This window comes from Rhineura floridana, chromosome 8, assembly GCF_030035675.1.
Source record: "Rhineura floridana isolate rRhiFlo1 chromosome 8, rRhiFlo1.hap2, whole genome shotgun sequence".
Taxonomy (NCBI): domain Eukaryota; kingdom Metazoa; phylum Chordata; class Lepidosauria; order Squamata; family Rhineuridae; genus Rhineura; species Rhineura floridana.
In genome coordinates this window covers 98,644,957-98,666,779 of record NC_084487.1, presented here as the reverse complement: position 1 = coordinate 98,666,779, position 21,823 = coordinate 98,644,957, and the positions used below count along the sequence as shown (strand labels likewise).

Here is a 21,823-nt window from a genome sequence, read left to right as displayed (position 1 = left end):
ATTTTCAGTAGTCTATGCATTTAAATACACACTACCCTATTATATGCATTTTTGTCCACATTATTTGGCTGGAGAACTGCATTGCAAAATGCAGAAAAGTGTGGGTTTCGAAAGAGAGCTGTGTTTCAGTCCACATACTGTTTCAGAAAGTGTGAATTAAGTAGGTGAGATCCAGTTCTAACTGCAGCCACTGGTCAGACGTGATCATAGCAAGAAAGAAAGAAATATCTTAAAATGGGGCACTTGCTTACAATTGTGAAGCAGCCACTCCCAGAGATTTTTAGCCTGCAGTATCACATTTATTAGGGCCAGCCCTATCATTAGGCAGAGTGGGGCAGGCACCTTAAATGGCAAATATTGGGAAATGGGGGGCAGTGGTAAGATGCTGGAGAACAGAGCTGTGTGTGTGCTACATGACCTGCCCTGCTTCCTCTAAGCAAGCCTGCTGACCTCAGGTGCTGTGGAAGAGGCTGGCCAACATCAGTATTAAAATAAAATGCAACTGTCAGTCTGATCAGTTTTCTGTACATAGAATTGGGGGTAGGGATGAGGGAGAAATTCAATTCAGTTCACATTAAAAGATGAATCTACCTAATTCACACTTTCTGAAACAATGAAAAATGGAAATGGACTGCCTTGAAGTCGATTCCGACTTATGGCAACCCTATGAATAGGGTTTTCAAGGTAAGCGGTGTTCAGAGGTGGTTTGCCATTGCCTTCCTCTGAGGCTGAGAGGCAATGACTGGCCCAAGGTCATCCAGTGAGCTTCATGGCTGTGTGGGGATTCGAACCCTGGTCTCCCAGGTCGTAGTCCAACACCTTAACCACTGCAAAACCAAAACACAGCCATGCTTTGACATTCACACACCTCCAAATTTTGCAGTGTAATTCTCCAGCCAAGTAATTTTTTTAAAAAGACAATGTTTTGAAACGTTTTTCTTTTTTAAGATGTCTTCAAAGCTTTTTAAAAAAAATGTTTTTAAAGAGGTTTTGTTTTAATGTATTTTAAAGTCTGTTTTTATGATGTTTTAAAGTGTTTTTAGTGCTTTTGTTTGCCGCTCTGGGCTCCTGCTGGGAGGAAGGATGGGATATAGATCAAATAATAAATAAATAAAACATATATTGAGACAAAGTGTGCATAAAATGCACATATTTGTGAAAATAACATACAATTATGTATAATATTAGAGAAAATCCCTAACGGTGGCCATATGTTTAATGCATAGATTGGACCTCCAAATAAAGAATAGACATTTGTCTATCATTTCCTAAAGATGGCATTTTCAAACTAGTTATTACTGATGTAACACCATTCCCATATTGTACCACATTCCACTTTGGGATCAAGTATTGACATCAGCCGGAGCAATTATCATTGATGTGCATTAGGGAAAGTGTTAATCACAGCACGCACAGAATGAGCCAAGAACAAAAGCCCAAACTCTTGCTTCTCAGGTGTGAGTTTGATCCACCATTTGTTTGCTGTTTGGTTAACAGCAGGGTCTTGGGGAAAGCAAAGCAAACTGATATAAAAAGACAATTCGCTACAGTGCAGTGAATGCATGACTTGCCTTGGTCTTTCTGTTACCACTAGGGTTGCCAGGTCAATGGCCTGAGACTGATCCTGTATCTTTAGAAGAAGAGAAGGTCAGCCAAGTGCAGGTGTTCTTGCAACACTGTAATGGAAAAAACCACAAGATAGAATTCTCCCTCCCAGAGCTTGGAAAAGTTACTTTTTTAAACTACATCTCCAATCAGTCCCAGCCAGCATGGCCACTAGATTGGGCTGATGGGAGTTGTAGTTCAAAAAAGTAACTTTTCCAAGCTCTGTCCCTCCCCCCTCCACAACTTTTAAAGATACAGAAGACCTCTTGGAGGCCAGGCCTGGCAACCAAGAGGTCTTCTGTATCTTTAAAAGTTATGGAGGGGGGAGGGAGAATTCCACCTTGTGGTTTTTCCCATTACAGCGTTGCAAGAACACCTGCACTTGGCTGACTCTCTCTTCTCCTAAAGATACAGGATCAGTCTCAGGCCAAGAACCTGGCAATCCTAGTTAGCACTGTCTTTTACCATTTTCAATTGGCCTAGAGGTTATCAGTAATAAAGTGGAGCTGTGTTTTGTTTTGTTTATTTTAAGCTTCTTCCAGGTTGGCGGATTGTATTATCATTGGTCAAAGCTATTCCAATAGGCTGAGCTGAGGAACAGCCCCGCCTCTTGGTTAAAAACACACCCTACCCATGACTCCACAAAAGACAGCAATCTGCATTATAGGCCCTCAGGCTTCTCTCTCTGACCCTTGGGACTCTCCCCAGGCCATATACCCTCCCTAAGACACCTCCCCAGGCTACACCATTCACAGGCCCTTCCTTTCATCCTCCTTCAGTGTTTTTTGCCTGGCTTGAAGTCTGATCATGCTTCTTGCTTGCCCAGTCGGAGGACAGAGAGGTATGAGCGTGTGTACAAAGGTAAAATGAACATTTTACCTTTGTGTTCTGCCCATTGTGGTCCCTGGAAAATTGACTCAAAGGGGAATGCAGCCATAGTGCCAAAAAAGATTGCCCGCTTCCTTAGGATCAGGTTGGAAAGTTCAATTGGAGAGCAAAATGTTAAATATATTGGGGAGGAGGTGACATGTGTCTCTGTGTCTGTCTGTCTGTATAAATGATCCAAGGCTGAGCCTTACAGCCTGATCCTAAACAGGCTTACTTGAAAGTGGGACAGCCTTCCTAGGAAGTGTACTGAGGAATAAATAGCAGCCTCTGCAGGGTCAGGGGAAGGATTTGGTTCAGTCATTACTCAGGGCTGCCCCTTACCTCAACCTATTAGTCAGCAAAGTTATATATAGCCAAGATTAAGCTATTTTAAAGAAATTTCATGAGAACAGCAATCCATAAACCAGGAAGAAGTTTAAAAGAGAAACAAAATAGAAGACAAGTTTTCTTTATGGCCTATACTGGAAATACACAAGGAAGTAATGAATAAAATTCTAACAGTAATAAGTATATAAAACCTCTGAACATGTTTTGAGTGAAAGGTAACGCCCATTGAAAAGAAGAGATCTAAAATAAACACAGCAATGAGGTTTAGGGCTGACTTTCCTACTTCTGGAAAGATATCACAAACTTTCTAAGAGCATGACCGCTCAGAGCTTGTAAAAGTTCGTATGCCATCCTTATAAGCAACATCACAGGTGTGCCTGTTCCTCATTAGAAGTGGGGAAGAAATTTGGTTCAGTTTGCATTTAAAGCCAAATCGGTCAAATTTGCACATTCTGAAACAATATGAGGACCAAAACAGAGCCATCCTATCCTGCTGGGAGGAAGGGTAGGATATAAATCAAATAAATAATTAAAACGTTGGGATGCAGTTCTCCAACCAACCACTGTTTACAAAAATGTTCATAAAATAAGTGAAAATAACATACAAAAATGTATTAGGAGAAATTGCTTGCAAAAATGTGTACACTAGTCAAAACTGTACAAAATGTGTTTAGTGAGAGAAATTTGCACTAAAATGGTGAAGAATTTTCATTAGTGTTTTTTTTAAAGTTGCAAATTGCTGCAGAAATGTGGAGAACTGAGTTTATGACTGGAAAAAGCAGAAACTGAGAGAACCAAAATTGACAGATCTTTCCATTCCTGTCCCCCAAACTGAATTCCACCTTTGTCCACAGAGCAGTCCAAGGAGTCTGGAGTGGTATAATCCATGGCAACAAACACAACTCAAAACTACTCAGCAGTATATACACACCACTGCATTTTCTGCTTCCAGGGTAATTCTAGTAATAAAATATCAGCCTGAAGACTGAAAACTCCTGTGTTGACATACCCAAAGACACTCACTTCTTATCATCCAGCAGGACTGAAAAGCATATACAAACATAGGATCTAGCATTACATCATTATTCCTTCTAACAATAAACTCAAGTGGTTGAGTGCCTATTACTCAGGAAGTGAAACGGTGACACCCCAAAATAAGGTAGAGGTTTCTACATACTGGGGAAACTCCATAGATATACAGAAGTACAGTCTGTAAATTAAAAGAAAAGAGATTTTATTTGTTGTTGTTATGTGCCTTCAAGTCGATTACAACTTATGGCGACCCTATGAATCAGTGACCTCCAAGAGCATCTGTCGTGAGCCATCCTGTTCAGATCTTGTTAGTTCAGGTCTGTGGCTTCCTTTATGGAATCAATCCACCTCCTGTTTGGCCTTCCTCTTTTTCTACTCCCTGCTGTTTTTCCCAGCATTATTGTGTTTTCTAGTGAATCGTGTCTTCTCATGATGTGTCCAAAGTATGATAACCTCAGTTTCATCATTTTAGCTTCTAGTGACAGTTCTGCTTTAATTTGTTCTAACACCCAATCATTTGTCTTTTTCGCAGTCCATGGTATGCGCAAAGCTCTCCTCCAGCACCACATTTCAAATGAGTTGATTTTTCTCTTATCCACATTTTTCACTGTCCAACTTTCACATCCATACATAGAGATCAGGAATACCATGGTCTGAATGATCCTGACTTTGGTGTTCAGTGATACATTATTGCATTATAAACACCAAAAACCACCCGACAAGAACCTATGAATTTACAGAATGGGGGTGGCTGTTGAGCTGGGGAAGAGGGGGAAGGGTATAAAGAAACCAGCAGGCAGATAAACAGAGGTGCTCTTCATGAATTACTCACAAGAAGGAGGAATGCATGTTGAAGAGTGCTGTGGGATTGTACCTTTAGTCCTGCCCCCAACATCACACAGTTACATAGTAACATAGTGAGCCCATTGGTCCATCTAGCTCAGTACTGTCTACACTAACTGGCAGCAGCTCTTCAGAATTTCCCACCCTGTCGAGTTGACATCCAATGCAGGGAATCCTTCAGGTGTAGAGCTCTCTCTGTGACAGCTCCTATGCAGAGCTTGGAAGTAACTAGTTACAAGTAATGAATTACTTGTGATTCATTACTTTTTTGAGTAACGAGTGGGTAATTCTTTACAGTTTGATTGTAATAGAACTAGGAGTAATTTTATTACTTTTGTGGAGTAATTGTAACATTTCCAGAATTACTTTTGGGCATTACTTGGGGGGAGCAGGGGAAGTCTTCTGCTCCTCTGATTTGTGGATGAAAATCATGTGCCTCAAACTGGGCTTCTGTGCAGTGTTGCTTTTTCCTCATGCTCTGTGGATGGGCAGGAGGCGACGAGGGAGGAGGCGGAGAGTGAGACGGGGTGGAGTGGAGAAAACAATTATTTAAAAAAACAGATAGTGGTGGTGGTGAAGAATGGAGTGGAGGGAAAAGGATCTGGAGGTCAAGAACATGGATAAAGGAGGATAAGGAGGCAGCAGCAGAATGGAGATAAAGAACTGTGAAGATGAAAGATGACGTGTGTGTGTGTGTGTGTGTGTGTGTGTGTGTACTGTGTTTGCACTTGGCACACAAAGTGGCCTCCACCACCCTCTCTGACTACTGTGCTGCATTTGCAGTATTTTAACTTTTTTGCATCTCAGGCGAAAATGTTTGCTTGAGTGAGTGTCCCTTAGTTGGTGGCAGGGCAGGGCCCGGGAGGTAGTTAAATGAGAGAGATTATGCTCTGTCTGAGTGGGGGGGGGGAGTTTGCACTTGGTTTGACGTGCAAAGATCTGAGTAGTGGCCTCAGCCTCCCTCCCTACCACCCTTACCAGCGGAGAGACCACCATTGCTATCTTATAATAAAAATAATTATTCTACTACCTCTGTATGTGTGTGTTTATTTTTAATGTTGTTTTAGGCTATTTAGATGTGCAGCAGCCAAGGCCAGCACCTTGTAGGCGGTTTTTTTTAAAGTAACTGAAATGTAATTGTAGTGATTACTTTGAAGGAAAAGTAAAGTAATCAGTTATTTTCAGAGCAGTTGTAATTGTAATGGTAATTACTACTTTTTTGGGCCATGTAACTGTAACTGTAATTTATTACTTTTTAAAAGTAATCGTCCATGCTCTGCTCCTATGCCTCAGATGTTTACACAAACATAGCCAGTGTATGAAGGGTGTCTGTCTATGGTTGACACAGCAACTGAGACTTGGCTTGTTATGCAGGGTTGCCAGGTTCTTGGCCTGAGACTGATCTTGTACCTTTGGGAGAAGAGAAGGTCAGCCAAGTGCAGGTGTTCTTGCAACTCTGTAATGGGAAAAACTGCAAGGTGGAATTCTCCCTTCCCCCTGCACAACTTTTAAAGATACAGAAGACCTCTTGGTTGCCAGGCCCGGCCTCCAAGAGGTCTTCTGTATCTTTAAAAGTTGTTGAGGGGGGAGGGAGAATTCCACCTTGTGGTTTTTCCCATTACAGAGTTGCAAGAACACCTGCACTTGGCTGACCTTCTCTTCTCCTAAAGATACAGGATCAGTCTCAGGCCATGGACCTGACAACCCTACTTGTTAGCAATGTTAGTTGTAAACCCCTGTCCCTCCAAAAAAGGAACATGGGGGGAGAGAGGATTAGCCTGCTTGAGCCCCTGACTGCTGACAGCAGGTGTTGCCAAAGTGTACCCATTAGTACCCCCTATGGCACCCATGAAAGGTCTTAGGAAATATCCCCTCAAAAATCCACAATGCATGAGACTCTTCTTCCTCAATTCCTTTTTTCACTGGCTCAGCCTCTTCTGCACTGAACACTCCTCTTTAAACATGTCCACATTTCATTGAACACCTGTTCGCCCTTCCATTCTGAACACAGAGAGGAGCAAAGAGCTTTTTTCTGTGAACGAATGTGGCAGTGGCTGCTGTAGGTGTTTTTACCCACTGATGAAAGGGGGAGGGGACATGCCTGCATCATTTTGTGGCCCTGTCTCTTCTGCACTCTTAGATGTGTCAGCCACTGTGACACCACATCCCAACAATAGCCACTTTGTGACTGGCGCCCACAGTCTTTTCCCAACATTCCACATGTGCCCACTGGCTCAAAAAAGTTGGCAACCCCTGACTTATGGTAAACATCATGGAGGGGAAATTAGAGTTGGTGAGGGATGTCTTCTATGATATTTAAAAAAACCTCCCCCACCCCACCATATCAGGACAGTTCAGTCTCTGGAACGGCATGCTCCCTCTGCAATATAGCTATACAATGCTCAGATTTGAGGCTGGCAGCCCTTTAGGACTGTAAGCACAGCAGGAGAAGGCTTCAAACGCAGGGGAAATTTTGTTCTTAAACTTATTCCCACATCTGAAACTTCCTTCGACTCCTAGAGGCCTGAATAGCACTACTCGGCTCCTCTAGCAGGCAGGGTTTTTGTCCTTCTCCCTTTCCATATATATCCTACAGGCCCTCTTGGCTCTTAGTAGTTTACCATGGTCACGAATATACACCAAGCATCCCTTATGGTAAAGGAAGGAATGGGAGGAGAGGGAAAGGTAAACACACAATATGAATCCCCACCCTCCACAGGCAAGGTTTTGTTCAGCAGCAGAGCAACTGCTGTAACAAGTGGATTTGCCACAGCAGAAAGCGAATGGCATCTTCTTGCTGTCAGCAAGAAAGGACTTGACTGTTTTGGCTGACTGGGCAGACTTGTGAATTATATTTCCAGAAAGAGGCACAGGTTCCTGTTTCAGCTACCATGGTGCAAGTTGCTGTTTCTTCTGCTAATCACTTGAGCTGGATACATGAGGAAGAAAAGTTCTTTTGTGGCCTATAAGTAGCCTAACAAAGGTGCAGGCCAGAACGAGGAAGAAGTGGGGGGGGGCAGAATCTTTGGTGCATGTGGATGAAAAGGGGAATAAAATTCAAGCCAGAGTGTATGTCAAGCATACTTCCTCAACATTGTTGTAAGAAAAGATTTATAGGAATAAAGGAAGCTGGCTTATACTGAGTCAGACCATTCCATCTAGTTCAGTATTGTCTACACTGACTGGCAGTGGTTTGCCAGGATTTCACAAAGGAGTTTCTCCCAGTCCTACCTGGAAGTGCTGGAGATTGAACCTGGGAACTTCTGCATGAAAAGCAGGTGCTCTCCCTCCGAGCTAAGGCCCCTCCCTATTCGTACTCATGCCGTACATGTAAAGCACACTTACACTACTTTAACTGTCATGACTTCCCCCAAAGAATCTTGGGGACTGTTCTTTGCTAAGGGTACTGGAGTTGTAAAGAGACCTCTCACAGAGCTATGGTTCCCAGGATTCTTTTGGGGAAACCATGGTTGTTAAAATGGCATAAGAGTGTTTTAAATGTATGGTGTGGATGTGACCTAACCACCATAACCTTGTGCTGTTCAAAATTGCCTTGGTGATTCAAAATGGAAATGGACTGCCTTCAAGTCAATCCCAACGTATGGCGACCCTACAAATAGGGTTTTCATGGTAAAGGTATTCAAAGATAATTTACCTTTGCCTTCCTCTGAGGCTGAGAGGCAGTGGCTGGCCCAAGGTCACCCAGTGAGCTTCATGGCTGTGTGGGGATTCGAACCCTGGTCTCCCAGGTCCTAGTCCAACACCTTAACCACTACACCACACTGGCTCTCTGCTGATTCAAGTAAGATGGAAATATGCTGGCAAGTAAGGGCAACTCCAATTAGTCCTTTTTTCCCAGGACTATTTGTGACTTTCAACTAGAACAAACAAAGCAAACATGTTTTCTTTTTCCCTTTAACTTAGTCAGTTGTCAGTCATCAGCAAAGAATGCTTGAACTAAAGATGCGTAAAGAGCCTGAAGGGATCCTGTCATGGTATGCACCAACGCAAATTATCAATGGGAATGTGCGCTCATCTCCCCCTCCTGGTAGGCCTGCATGGTTATGTCCAAAATGTCAAGCATGACCAAGCTAGAACTTTGATCTGATTAGGTTTCCTCTAGAATACAGGAAAGGCATAAGCAAGATTCCAGAGTGGAAGCTGGAGAAATTCCTAGCTCTCTGCTGCAGAACACATGATGATTACATTCGCTAGACTTTCTCCCAAAGTAAAAATCCAAAACTAGTTCCATCATAATTTTTTAGCTCTGTTTGAAAGGAGGAAACCAGTGGTATGCCAAGTATGCCCCCCCCGGGCTGCAAAATGGTGATTTGAAAATGTTTAAGGAATACACATTTAACGAATTTTTTTTTGTTGCTTCACATGATTCTTTTCTCTTTTTTTCTTTTTACAGAAATGTAATTCAACATTTAATGTTAAATATTCAGAACACTGCTATAGAAGGGAAACATGTAAGCAAAGATTTAGCTATCAGTATGCTGGATATTTGAGAGAGAACAGTGATCATTACCACACATTTTTGTTTCAAATGTAGTGGTCGGATTAGTGGTCATATGAAACTTTACATGACCTCTGCTCACTGAACAACCTTGCTATACGTAGACCTGCAATCATCTGAATTTCAGCTGATTTACCCTTACTCAACAGAAAATATAGAAGCAAAGAACTGTCACTTAAATGTGCTAGAGTCATGAGAAGCTAGCATTTGTAGAATGTTTGACAGTTCCAAGTATTTCTGCTGTGAAGGATCAAAGACGAGATGCTCACTATGCAAGGAATTCAGGTATGCTTTGGAGAAAAATGCTTATCACACGATACTTTTTTGCCCTTGCAAATAGTCCTATTAAGCCACAGTCATGTGCACAAATGTAACATATGAACAAAGCAAGCGGCAGCAGTTCTCATGGCCACAGGAATTACTCTTAATTATACTGATTATTGCCTGTTTCATGCTCTAAGGACATGATTAGTATCCTTACGGCAGCAGTCATCCATGCATGATGAATTGGCAAGGATTTGGTAAAGCCTTGATCCCACCTTGAAACCAAGGCAGATGTCCTATTCCTAGCGATGTCCTTGGATGCTAAGGCTCACATACCTTGGATCAGGTGAGATTGTTGTGATAACCCTTGGTTAAATAATAAAAGTTGATTATGATGGTGATGGTGATATATGAGGTGAGAGGGAAGGTTGGGCGGGATATGGGTGGCCAGTGTCTGGCAATGATCTGACATATGCACGTGGTATGGTGGAAGGAAAAGGACTCAGTTGAATCTTATACTGATCCTGACAGTCACGAGTGGTTGTGGTTGAACCCCCAAGGGGAGGAATCATGCCCTAAGTTTGTCCACATGTATATCCATGGCCTTGCCATGTAAACAGAAGTATTGTGTGAATTTTTCTGAAAACTAAGCCAATGTCCTTCATTGTAGTTCTGATGAGAAGCATGCATTGAAAACAAGGATGGGGAACCAGCTCCCGTCAGCCCCAACCAGCATGGCCCATGGTCAGGGGTGATGGGAGCTGTGGCCTAACCACAACTGGAGAAGCCACAGGTTCCCCACCCCCAAGTTAAAGAATTGCCTGGTTAGGGGTAAAATAAACATGAGATTCCGCCCATGACCCATGTTTTGGGGCACCATTTTGTTGTTAGATTATACTGCTATAGTGACATCAGAAGCTGCAATTGACAGAATCCCCTTGCTAGAGTCTACCCTCAGAGGGCAAAAACTAGAAAGGATATTAAATGGTTCTTTGCATTTAATATGCTGAGTTTTTAAAAATTAAAACTGTAAATAGTATCACCGGGGGAAGCTGATAATTACCGGGATCACAGCAGGCAGGACCAGGGCCAGGGCCAGAGGGTGGCCAGGTTGGGCCCTGGCTGAGGGCCCCAGAAGGGTCCCTCATTAGGGTGGGAGGGTGGTGCTCCCATTCTGTGATCTGTGGCAGCATCGGGTCCTGCAACCCAACCCTGCCACAGATTGCAGAGAGTGAGCTCCCAGGCACACACACCCATTACAAACAGCACAAGCTTCAATAAGCCCACCTGCAGGTCCCACCTACTTCTCCCATCAGTGTGAATGCTGTGCACCCTGCACACATGACTGCCATCACCCAAGATGGCGGCGGGGTCTTCCTTAAGGGGCTAAAGCCCCCACTGCCATCTTGGTTGATGGCAGGCATATGCGCTATGCATGAATGCCATTCACATGACACAAGAGGTAGGTGGGGTGCACAGGTGGGATTATTAGCCCCACACCACCTGTATGGGGGGTGTTGGACTATGGGTCCATGAGCCCGGGGCAGGCTGGTGCCCAAGAGCCCAGTCATGCCTGGCACTAGCCCTGGCAGCAGGCATGGAGAGCTGCAATCTTTCCTGAAAATAGTGCTCAGCCTCTCCTGTCTCTAGGCTCCTTGTTTTGCCACATCCCATTTGAACCTTTCCCCAAAAAACATCATGCATCCACCATCCACTGTTTCCTCCGGTTTCTCTTTTCCAAGCCACTGCCAACATTATGCAACTTTCTTTAGCCTCCCTGTCTCTCGACTGGCCTTCCTGGCATCCCTTCTCCCATCCTGGAATATAGTATTGACCCCCTCCTCATCTTAAGAAGTGGCGTTTCTCCTGAACCTTCCTCCCTATTTTCTGTTTCTCTTTTCTCATGTTCATTGACCTTAGCTCATTACCTGCACTGCATCCTTCCTTCAGCCTCCATGCCTCTTAGCTCCTTATCCCTCAACTCAAAATGGTGCTCCAGATGTTGTTGGACTCCAACTCTCATCAGCCCAGCCAAGATACCCAGTGGTCAGGGAAGATGGGAGTTGGAATCCAAAACACCTGGAGGGCACCCCGTTGGCTATCCCTGCCTTAGCTTCTCTAGTTCCTGGGACATCTTCCCATTCCTTGGGTTTCTGGACTACAACTCCCATCAGCCCTAGTCACCATGGCTCTGCTAGCTGGGGCAGATAGGAGTTGTTCTCCAAAAAATATGGCGAGGACGAGGTTGGCAAACTGGATTATACAGTAAACAGCAGAAAAATCAAAATTCATTAACCACTGAGGTCCTGTTGAATTGCTAGCGCAGATAAGGAAGGCTTAGAAATGTATAAGATTTTATCTGCAAAGTCTTTTTGCCTAGAAAGATTTCATGTCACAAAGCAAACTGGCCAACAGGAAATTTAAAGCCAAAGATCAAACAGGTAAGATATCAGATGGAGAGAACCCTGGAATGGTAGTGTGGGAAAAGCCTTCTCTGCAACCAGACTCCTTGATTCCCATGAACAAGCTGCATGCTGGAATTTGCAGGTCTTTATCAGCAGAGAACTTTGTTCTGCTTTACGGCCTGTTCTTGGTCCCCCTAACTGGATACTGATGATTATACAGCCACAAAAGTGGCTGTATACTATAGCCAGCATGGATTTTTCACATTCCACAATGTTAAATTGAAAGTACCCCCATGCCATTCTGATGCTTCCCATAAGCTCATTTCAAAACAAAACCTTACAAAACTTATAGTCCTGAACTCAGAAATGCTTGCTTAACAACCCTCTCAATTTTCATGGCGATACACAAAACAGTCAGAGAGAATAGAGAGTTCAAAGTCTAAAAAGAGAGGGGGGAAAACCAGAGCCCTTTTGGACTTTTTTCTCTCTGAGTTCTCATAATCTGTTTAAATTCATTAAAAATCAGCCATGTTCACAGAGTACCTGTAATCCTAATACTGACCTTGCCCCATACTCTGACCTTCATCTTCTATAGTTTAAAAGTAAAAAAAAAAAATGCCTGGCTGATTTTTAATTAATTTAATAAATTTTGGCTGGGACCCTATGATAACGCTGGGCATGCTCAGTAAGAACCAACTGTCAGAGTTCTAAAAGCCAGACTCACAGCTGCTGGGCTTGCCTAATCAGGGGGCCACACCCACAGAAGACTTTGATTTCCTTGAGACAGTCATGGCTTCCCTCAGAGAATCCTGGGAAGTGTAGTTTGTGAAGGGTGCTGAGAGGAGACTCCTGTTCCACTGAGAGAGCTCCAGTGGCCAGACTGGTTTAACAGTCAGCTACTCTGACTGAAGGTCTGTGAGGTGAACAGGATGTCTCCTAGCAACTCTCAGCACCCTTCACTAACTACACTTCCCAGGATTCTTTGAGAGAAGCCATGACTGTCCAAAGTGAAAGAAAGGCCTGGTGTGGATGTGGCCAGGGACAGCTTTGGTTTCAATTTGGGTGAGAGGCTACATGTGCCTGCTGTAGAATAAAAAGGTGGGGAAAATGCTGAAAAGCAATGATACTGTTCACAATGTTTTCCTTTTGGAAAGGAAAGGGGCTTCCCTTCTGCCCAGTGCCCACCCACCCAATCTCCTCCCCTCCCCCTCTCCTCCCTGCCCCTCCTCCAAGTCAGTGTTGGACTACGACCTGGGAGATCAGGGTTCAAATCCCCACACACCCATGAAGCTCACTGGGTGACCTTGGGCCAGTCACTGCCTCTCAGCCTCAAAGAAAGGCAATGGTAAACCTCTGAATACCGTTTACCATGAAAACCCTATTCATAGGGTCGCCATAAGTCGGGATCGACTTGAAGGCAGTCCATTTTCATTTTCAAACATGATTGCACAGAAATAAATCCCATTGAACTCAAAAAGTATGCAAATGATCAAGTCCACCCTCCCTTCTCCTCCCTCCTATCCCCTACCTCTTTCCCTTCCCTCGCCCCTCCCTCCCCATCCCCCCTTTGAATACCCTCCTTCCCCTTCCCCCTCCTCCCTCTCCCCTTCCCCCTCCTCCCCCTCCCCTTCCCCCTCCTCCCCCTCCCCTTCCTCCTCCCCAGGGTCAGGTTTACCTATCTTAAGCATGATTGCACTGAAGTAAATACCATTGAACTCTATAAGCATGCAAATGATCAAACCTGCCGTCCCCTTCCCCTTCCTTTGCCCCCCTCCAATATGCTCCTTCCCCATCCCCCTCCTCTTCCCCCATGGTCACTTTTTCCTATCCTAACCATGATTTAAAAAATAATGTAAATGTACTGCCTTCAAGTCTATTCCAACTTATGGTGACCCTATGAGTAGGGTTTTCATGAGGCTGAGAGGCAGTGACTGGCCCAAGGTCACCCAGTGAGCTTCATGGCTATGTGGGGATTCGAACCCTGGTCTCCCAGGTCATCGTCCAACACCTTAACCACTACACCACACTGGCTCAACCATGATTGCATAGGAGTAAATCCCATTGAACTCAATAAACATGCAAATGATTAGACCTGCTTTTCCTCTCCTTCCCCTCTCCTTTCCCTTCCTCCTCCCCTCTTCCTTCTTCCTCCTCCTATGCCCACTTCAGCCCTTCCCCCCAGTCAGTTTTACCTATCCTAAGCATGATTGCACAGGAGTAAATCACACTGAATTCAATAAACATGCAAATGATCAAACCTGTCCTTCTCCTCCCCTCCCCATCCTGCCTGCTGCCATCCCAGTCCTCCCTTCTGCGTTTCCACCCCTCCCCCTCCTCCTCCTCCTCCCCTCCCCCTCCTCCTCCTCCCCTCCCCATCCCCTATGGTCAGTTTCACCTATCCTAAGCATGATTGCAGGGGAGTAAATCCCACTGAACTCAATGAGCATGCAAATGATCAGTCCATTCTCAGCAAACTTGCACGGGATCCCATTTCTTACCTCCTGGATTAAAAAGCAGGGAAATTCACTAATAGGCAAAAAACCTTGCGGTTTAAGAACGTACCTATAGCCCACATATATTTCTATCAAACTTTAAAAAGCAGGGAAATTGGGCAGCTATAGTGAATGCACCAGGGGAGCAGGAGACCTGACCTCCTCTCTGAGATATTGTACTGCCCTACAAATTTGTCAAAATACAAACACCACTTGGGTTGGTCTTTCACAGTCCAATCCACTTCCTGTGTAGCTTGCAAGAATTTGGTAACATGTGCCTTTGAGCATATGGGGAATGGTGGCAACACCTGCCATCTCCAAAGATAGAGAATTATATTTTTGTATATTTGTTGGTGTAGGTTTTTTGCCTATTTCCATCCATCCTGGTGGAGGCAAGGTGACTTGGCCTCCTTAGGTGGTTGATGTAGGAAGCCATTGAAAGGGTGGCAGATTTTGCCTGGGTTTTAAGAAAGTCTGATCTTTTTAGTGACCTGTCAAAGAGAGAGGGCTGGGACTTGGGAAAGATCCCCATTGTGCTGGGAAGGCATATTGTGGGCACTTCCAGACACCCTGCATATTGAGCATTCATCCTTATTTGTTTGCAGGGGGATTGGATGAGGTTGGCTATTTGATGATAATTCGCTCTGATTTATTTGTGGGTAGGTTAGACAATATTGCATCAAAGCAAGTGCTATGCCACACTTCCCAGTGCATCTTCCCATCACTTTCCTCAATGCAAAAAGTCTAGTCTTTGGGGAAAATGGGTTTGTTGCACAAGATGTCCAAATCAACAACAATTTCACAACCTGAATTTCCCAGTACGTGAGTGAATCCCATCTGAAAATAGCAATAGTCTAGAAGCGCCCTGTGTGTAACAAGCAGGGATCTTAGCCAAATTGTGGGGGACTTAACCCTGACATTGGGGTGGGGAGGAAGAATAGAAAGCAAAGTGGAAGTTAAGGGATTTCAGGAGGGAGGGAAATAGGTCCCAAAGAAGGTTTTTTTGGAGTAAGAAAGGGAACTGGGAAGAGTCTAAGGAAGAGGAAAGAAGAGAAGGATCAGAGAGACCTTTGGAAGACCTGGTAACAGCAAGACAGCCATGGGCCACAAAGGGAAAAGAAGTAGAAGGAGGCACAAAAATCAGATTTAACCACTGGAAAAGAACAAGTGGCTCTAAGGGAAAGACTGCACAAAGAGAAAGGAGATTGTTTTTAATAATTTATGAAAGTATTTATATACTCACAAAACATCAGAGCAGTGTAGAGCAACAAATCTTTAAAAGTAATACAGAACAATCATTAAGATGGCTCACTGCTCAAGAATTGCTTTGAAAAAAAGGAAGATGGCATGAATTTTGTTCATTTCCCTGCTTGGAAGAGTGTACGCCAGCACACTTAATACAGTGCTATAATCACCTCTGTTAAGGATAAATTAAAATCCCAGATGGTTGTGATACTATAGTTCACTTGTGCTATCCAAACCAGCTTGGGCTTCATGGGAAATAGAACCAAAGTGGCCTTCATTCGATTTTGATATAAAATGTCGGTTTATTTCCTGGTGACCTGACCCTTACCTACATTCCAGTGGCTCGCATAATAAAAGCCGGTTTAAGCTGGAAACTTCCCTACTATGCATTTCTGTATCACATTCATGTTCATAACCTTGCTTATTGTTACTAAAGTGCCTTGCATAGGAATGTCAAACGCTGTTCCAATGTCCCACAAACCTTGACTTGTAAAACTCCTTTGATATGTAAGCAAAGTAATATCATGTCTGTCTCCAGTTTAGGGGGCGCCCGGTTGCAGCTGGGCCTCCCCTCAATAGTTGCCTTTGTCTGCTCCTGCATAGTGCTTATCTCAAGGACATGTGAAATATGCAGACATAGAGTCTAAGGGATAGTCTTGATGTTTCCACTTTGTCCTTCCCCCTGTACCCCTTTACCTCCTTTCATATGCCCCAAAGCTATGACAGTTAGCAATTGCTTCTTTTGTATTTTATGACGTGAACCCGATATTTGTAAACTTCGGGGTAAGCCTATATAAACTCTTGAACACCAATAAACGAGGTTCCCATGCTGGCCTGCTTCGGCTTGTAAGTATTGGGTCCCCTTTGCAAAGGTTTTTGTTTCGTATTGCTTGATCTCTGATAGTGGGTTTCATTTGCACTCAGCTCCGCACTCTTCCCGGGTGTAATAAGCGAGCTGGGGAGACAGGGCGGCTTGTGTGTTGGGTTTGGACCTAACACCTCCCAAACAGTTATTGACACATACACATATGCCCATGTGTCCGTGTGTGTGTGTAAAAACACTCAACATCTTTACAAAGTTGCAAACATGCCTAAAGTGTAACATGACTTGGGTGGAGAGGGGTGAGGAGGTTTTGTGAGGGATTTCAATGCAAACTGTTAGAAATGTGTATGTATTTTGACTTTTCCTAAATGTTTCCCTCCCCCTCCCAGTCTGTGAATAATTGGCTGGCTTTTTCAATTCCTCATCCATGGAGAACTGGAGATTCCTTAGCTGACTATCTTTCCTTTGTTTCGCTCATCATATATGCTTAGCCTTAGGCCTTGTCCCCAATCTTCTTTAGAAATGAATCAGCACAACTATTGATATGAATACCAGCCCATTTTACAGTATTTCAAACTTAAGCTGTGATCTTGTAACTGCTGTGGATTATTCCCCAGGTGCACAAGTTGCAACACACACAGGTTACCCAGGTGAACCATATCAAAGGTTAAGAGGCCAAAACCATATTAGATAGGGAAAGAACTCCCTCTGGATGATTCATTGGCTGCTTTTTGTTCTCATAAACTTTTCCATGGAAGGGAAATCCCAGCTTAGGACTTGTCTATTTCCTCCTCTACATATTCTTTGAGAGAAACATCCTCATTTTAGTATTTATCCTTTTGAATGGACCTGAAGTCCTCACCCCACCTCATCCCAACAGAAAAAAATCAGTTCTTCATGAGCAGATGTGAAGCATGAGTGACACTGCACAATAAGCAACAGAAGGATACAAGTAAAACCAGGGAATTTCTCTGTAAGTTTCACTTACAAGGAGATCTAAGTGATGAAGCCGATTAACAATGTGATAGTCTGCATGTTTACTCAGAAGTAAACCTCACTGTGTTCTGATGGACTTAGTCACACACTACTGTGTGTTGTTGCAGCCAAGCTGTCAGAGATGTAGAAGACTGACCCAGTTAGTTAACCCACATTTTTAAAATAATAATAATAATAATAAAATTTTATTTATCAGACGCCCATCTGTCCGACTTAACGGACACTCTGGGCGACGTACAATATAAAATACAATCTCAACATATACATAACCATCACAGTATTAATATCATAACATATCATCTAACAAACCATCATACACTAACACAGTATAAAACCTAACCCACCCCAGAGATCCCATAGGCCTGCCTGAAGAGCCAGGTCTTCAAGGCTCGGCGAAAAGTCAACAGGGAGGGGTTGGCTGCCAGTTTATGAAGTATTTTCTTGTAAAAATTAAGATTCTGCCTAAGCAAAATGGGGAAATGGTCTGTCTTCCAGACAAGAAAGCCCCGTAATAATGAATGTACAAACTGAGCATACAGAATAAATTAAATACACACATGGTGTAAAACTCTCTCTTAACAATTCACCTTAAGGTTTCAGAGTTTCATGGCCATTCTACAGAAATCAGAGAACCACATCAGTGCTGGACAAGACTATTGCATAGTTTTAAAACGTTAGAGATGCTGATGGAGGAAAACACCATCACTAGCTTAATTAATGGAATATAGCTACATCTGATTGCTGGAGGCTCAGAATGAGCAACCTAAGTTGATTGTCTCCCACTACACCTCTGCTGACTTAGAGCAATTTTGTATTTCAAGCATGTGCCCAAAGGTTAGACACTCTCAGATCATCTCTATATATATAGGCTTAAATCAATAGCCCCTTCATGAATGAATCACACGGATATGACAGAGTGTGGCTCTCTGAACCCATTCCCAGACATCAATATGTTGGTATGGAGGCTTTGTGGCATCCATGCATTGATATGGATGTCTGAAGTGACAAAGCCTGTGTGTAAGAAGCTGCTCATACATAGGCATCATCCAGGGGCAGGGGCAGCAGTGGGTAGGGATGGATCCAGCAGGATGGCCCTGCTAGTCTTTAGCACAGGGGTAGGGAACTCTCTTCAGCCCAAGGGCCTCATTCCCTATGGACAACCTTCTGGGGGCCACACGTCAGCAGTGGGTGTGGCCAGAACCAAAAGTGGCAAAGCAATGATGTGACACTTACCTTTGTACATTCCAGCCAAAAGTCATGGGTTTCTATATGCACCCAAAAGCACTTGAGGAGAGTATGAAGCAGAACCAGTGGGGGTGTGACCTGAGTGTGTGTGGCTAGAGGAGAGCACCAAGGGCCAAATAGAGATGCATGGAGGGCCAGATTTGCCCTCTGCCACAGTCCTGAGGTTCCCCCCCTTCTGCTTTAACATAAATGTAAAATCTCCACAGGGTACAATGGTCATTTGGTTTCTTTTCCATATTTTCCACTAAAATTCACACATGACACAAATTGTTCAAGAAAGGTGCCAAGGTATGCTTAAGGGTAAATTCAGGCATTGCATTCTTCAAGTGTACAAACTCTGAACATGACTTCACACAGATGCATTTATCAAAGCTACAGGTGCCTGTTACATGGCAAACTTGGTGGAAAATGGAGGTTCACATATTGTTTTATTTATCAATTATGAATTCTCAGTAGAGGAAAATACTCTGAACCTGTTCAGAGCAGGAGTGTAGTGGTCCAGGGTCTCAGGGGGACATACACCCTTTATTTTGGGGGGAGCAGGGTCCCAACAGGGTCTCTATGTCTCTGGCATCCTACGAGTCAATCAGCATGAAAAGGAGAGTGTGTTGGCTATTGACAAGACTCTTCTAGCATCCTTCCTTGTCCTTTCCTGCTGCCTGGAGCCAATCAGAGTGAAAGGAGGTGAGTCAGCCACTGAGAAGACTCTTCTCAGTAGCCAAGACACCTTCATGCTGATTGGCTCCTAGGGACATATGTTATTGTGAGAGAAGTTGCATGTGGGAAGAACTAAGGAGGACAATGGAGAGCAAGCGAGTGCCAGTGCGTGGCTGTGAGGAGATGTGGCATGACTTATCATGAAGGGACCCTACACTTCTGAATTTATCACTACTCTACTGGTTCAGAGACAGGCTGCATTTTGTGCTTGAATTTTTGAAAGCTACATACAGTAATCCTAATTATTACACTGAAAGAGCTATGCATACACAACATATGTGTTCTATCCATAATCATATTTACAAGAACTCAGTTAGTGTCCATGGGCTGTACTTGACTTTCAGCCAAATTTTTTTTAAAAAATGTAGTTCATCATATAAGAAATTAACCACCATAGGCACCACTTGATGAGCTGTATGTGTGAAAGATTAATAACCACAGAGATTTTGACATATTATCAAATGTCAGCACCTTCAAATTATTTTCAGTAGTAGCAAGTCACATTCAGCCAAGAGTCATTAAACAATGAGACACCAAATATGAAGAATGTTCATGCGTGAATCACCTCTTACATAAGTGACTCCTTTAAACAGTATTCTGTTATCCAACAAGGATAATTGTAATTCATTCATGTTACGATTTTACAGGGGGTAGAAAGAGTGTTAGCTTATTCCAAACTTTTAAAACTATCCAGCAAGGTTAGCCTTCTTTCTGTAAATGTAGTATCACAAATCCAGCCTAGATTGATCCATCTAGTTGAGTATTATTTGTACTGACTAGTAGCATTACTCCAGGATTTCAGACTTACACAGCCCTGCCTGGAAATGCCAAGAACTAAACCTGGGACCTTTTGCATGGAAATCATGTGCTCTGCTACTGAGCTACAGTCCTTTGCCAATGTTCAACAGCCTGGAACATTGAGTGTCAGTCACTGAAGAAGGAGTGCAGGGAATGTCCTGCTTGGAGGGAATGGTTGACGGGAAGCCTCTTCTGTTATGAAACAGGATGCACAACAACATTTTGTTGCAGGTTCCACACCTTCTGTTAGCAATCCCATCGATCTTAACAGTGTGTAGCTCCCAACTGAAAACTTTATTTTCATAAACCACATCAGCCTTGGTTCACTATTGGAATTATATCCTATTTCAGAACATCTACAGGACTGCCCCCAAGTGGAGATACGGTAAAAAGCCAATATTCTTAATGCATGCTAAACATGAAAGTTTATATCCCTTTTCCCTTTTTCCACTACACAGAAAGACCACAATCCAAGAAGGGCTTAAGTGCATTGGAATCAACGAGTTCAAAATGAATGCACCTATGTGTAGGATTTTGATCTAAATTAGTTTTCCTATCCAAATCTTGATGGTCAAAAAGATCAGTGAACACTTGATATGAATGCAGATAGTAAAGATATAAAACCATTCTTTGTTCTGTTTCGATACAAATGGACATCCATAGTTTTATTAAGTAATTTCATCATGTTTTCAGTTTGTATGCACACATCACCAGTATAAAAGTGATCCGAACTCCATCCTAATATAGACTGAATTCTAGCTTTGTCTGATTTTTGTCCCCTCTCTGCCTCTTTTATATTTGTTTTAATATTTGGAAACAACAATTCCTGAAAGCTTGCGCTACTAAGAATTTAGTAGAATTTGGTCAAATATAACCAAAATGAATTCAGCATTATCACCTTCAAAATACAGCAAAGAGATGCAGGGGGAAAATAAGTTCTTTGCAGCCATGAAAATATATCTTTATGACTCTTTGGCATGGTGTATGGGTGATATGCAACACTGGTCATATCTGCATTAATTGCAGTTCGCCTACTCTAAGTATGACTAACATCAGGCATCACTCTTTATTTTTATTTTACAGTTTTAGGAAAAACTCAGCTCTACTGAGACAAATCAGAAAAATGCCTATATTTCTTTTTTGTTGCAATGAACAAACTACATATGTAAAAAGTTGTTCCTGAGTATATCAGGTGCTTCTAGTTATCATTATTACATTTACTTGTTCATAGGCAACAGATACAGAGCAAATTAGAACATACCTGAGAACATGTAAGTCCACACTCTTCAATTCTGGGAATGAGCTGGTAGCTGTAAGCTCCCCAAAACACTGCAAAAAAATGCATCTTAAATAACATTTTTTTTAAAAAAATCAAACTACTACTATTTTAAAATAAGTCACCCTTTGATTTGTCCTGTAGAAACAGCTGTTCCACTCTGACAAACTTGTTCTGTTGTGCAAAAACTTTAAATAGTGTGATGTGACTAAGTAGTACCACCTCCCAGTATCTGAACTCCTCCTCTTAGAAAAATTAACATCCAAAGCTGATTTTTTTTTTTTACAGACTCTTGTGTTTTTAAGCAATCTATTGCTCCAGCCACATGAGTCACAATTAACCTCACTG

At 43.0% G+C, this 21,823-nt stretch overlaps 1 protein-coding gene across 1 annotated transcript in view; it reads right to left on the bottom strand.

Moving 5' to 3' along the window:
- The window catches only part of IL17REL (interleukin 17 receptor E like), an 87,822-nt gene extending 66,216 nt beyond the window's left edge, over positions 1-21,606 (bottom strand). The window contains exon 1 of the mRNA XM_061637853.1: positions 21,461-21,606. Within this exon, the coding sequence (XP_061493837.1) occupies positions 21,461-21,556 (96 nt within the window). The 5' untranslated portion in view covers positions 21,557-21,606. The remainder of the gene's footprint in view (positions 1-21,460) is intronic.
- Positions 21,607-21,823: the final 217 nt, after the last annotated feature.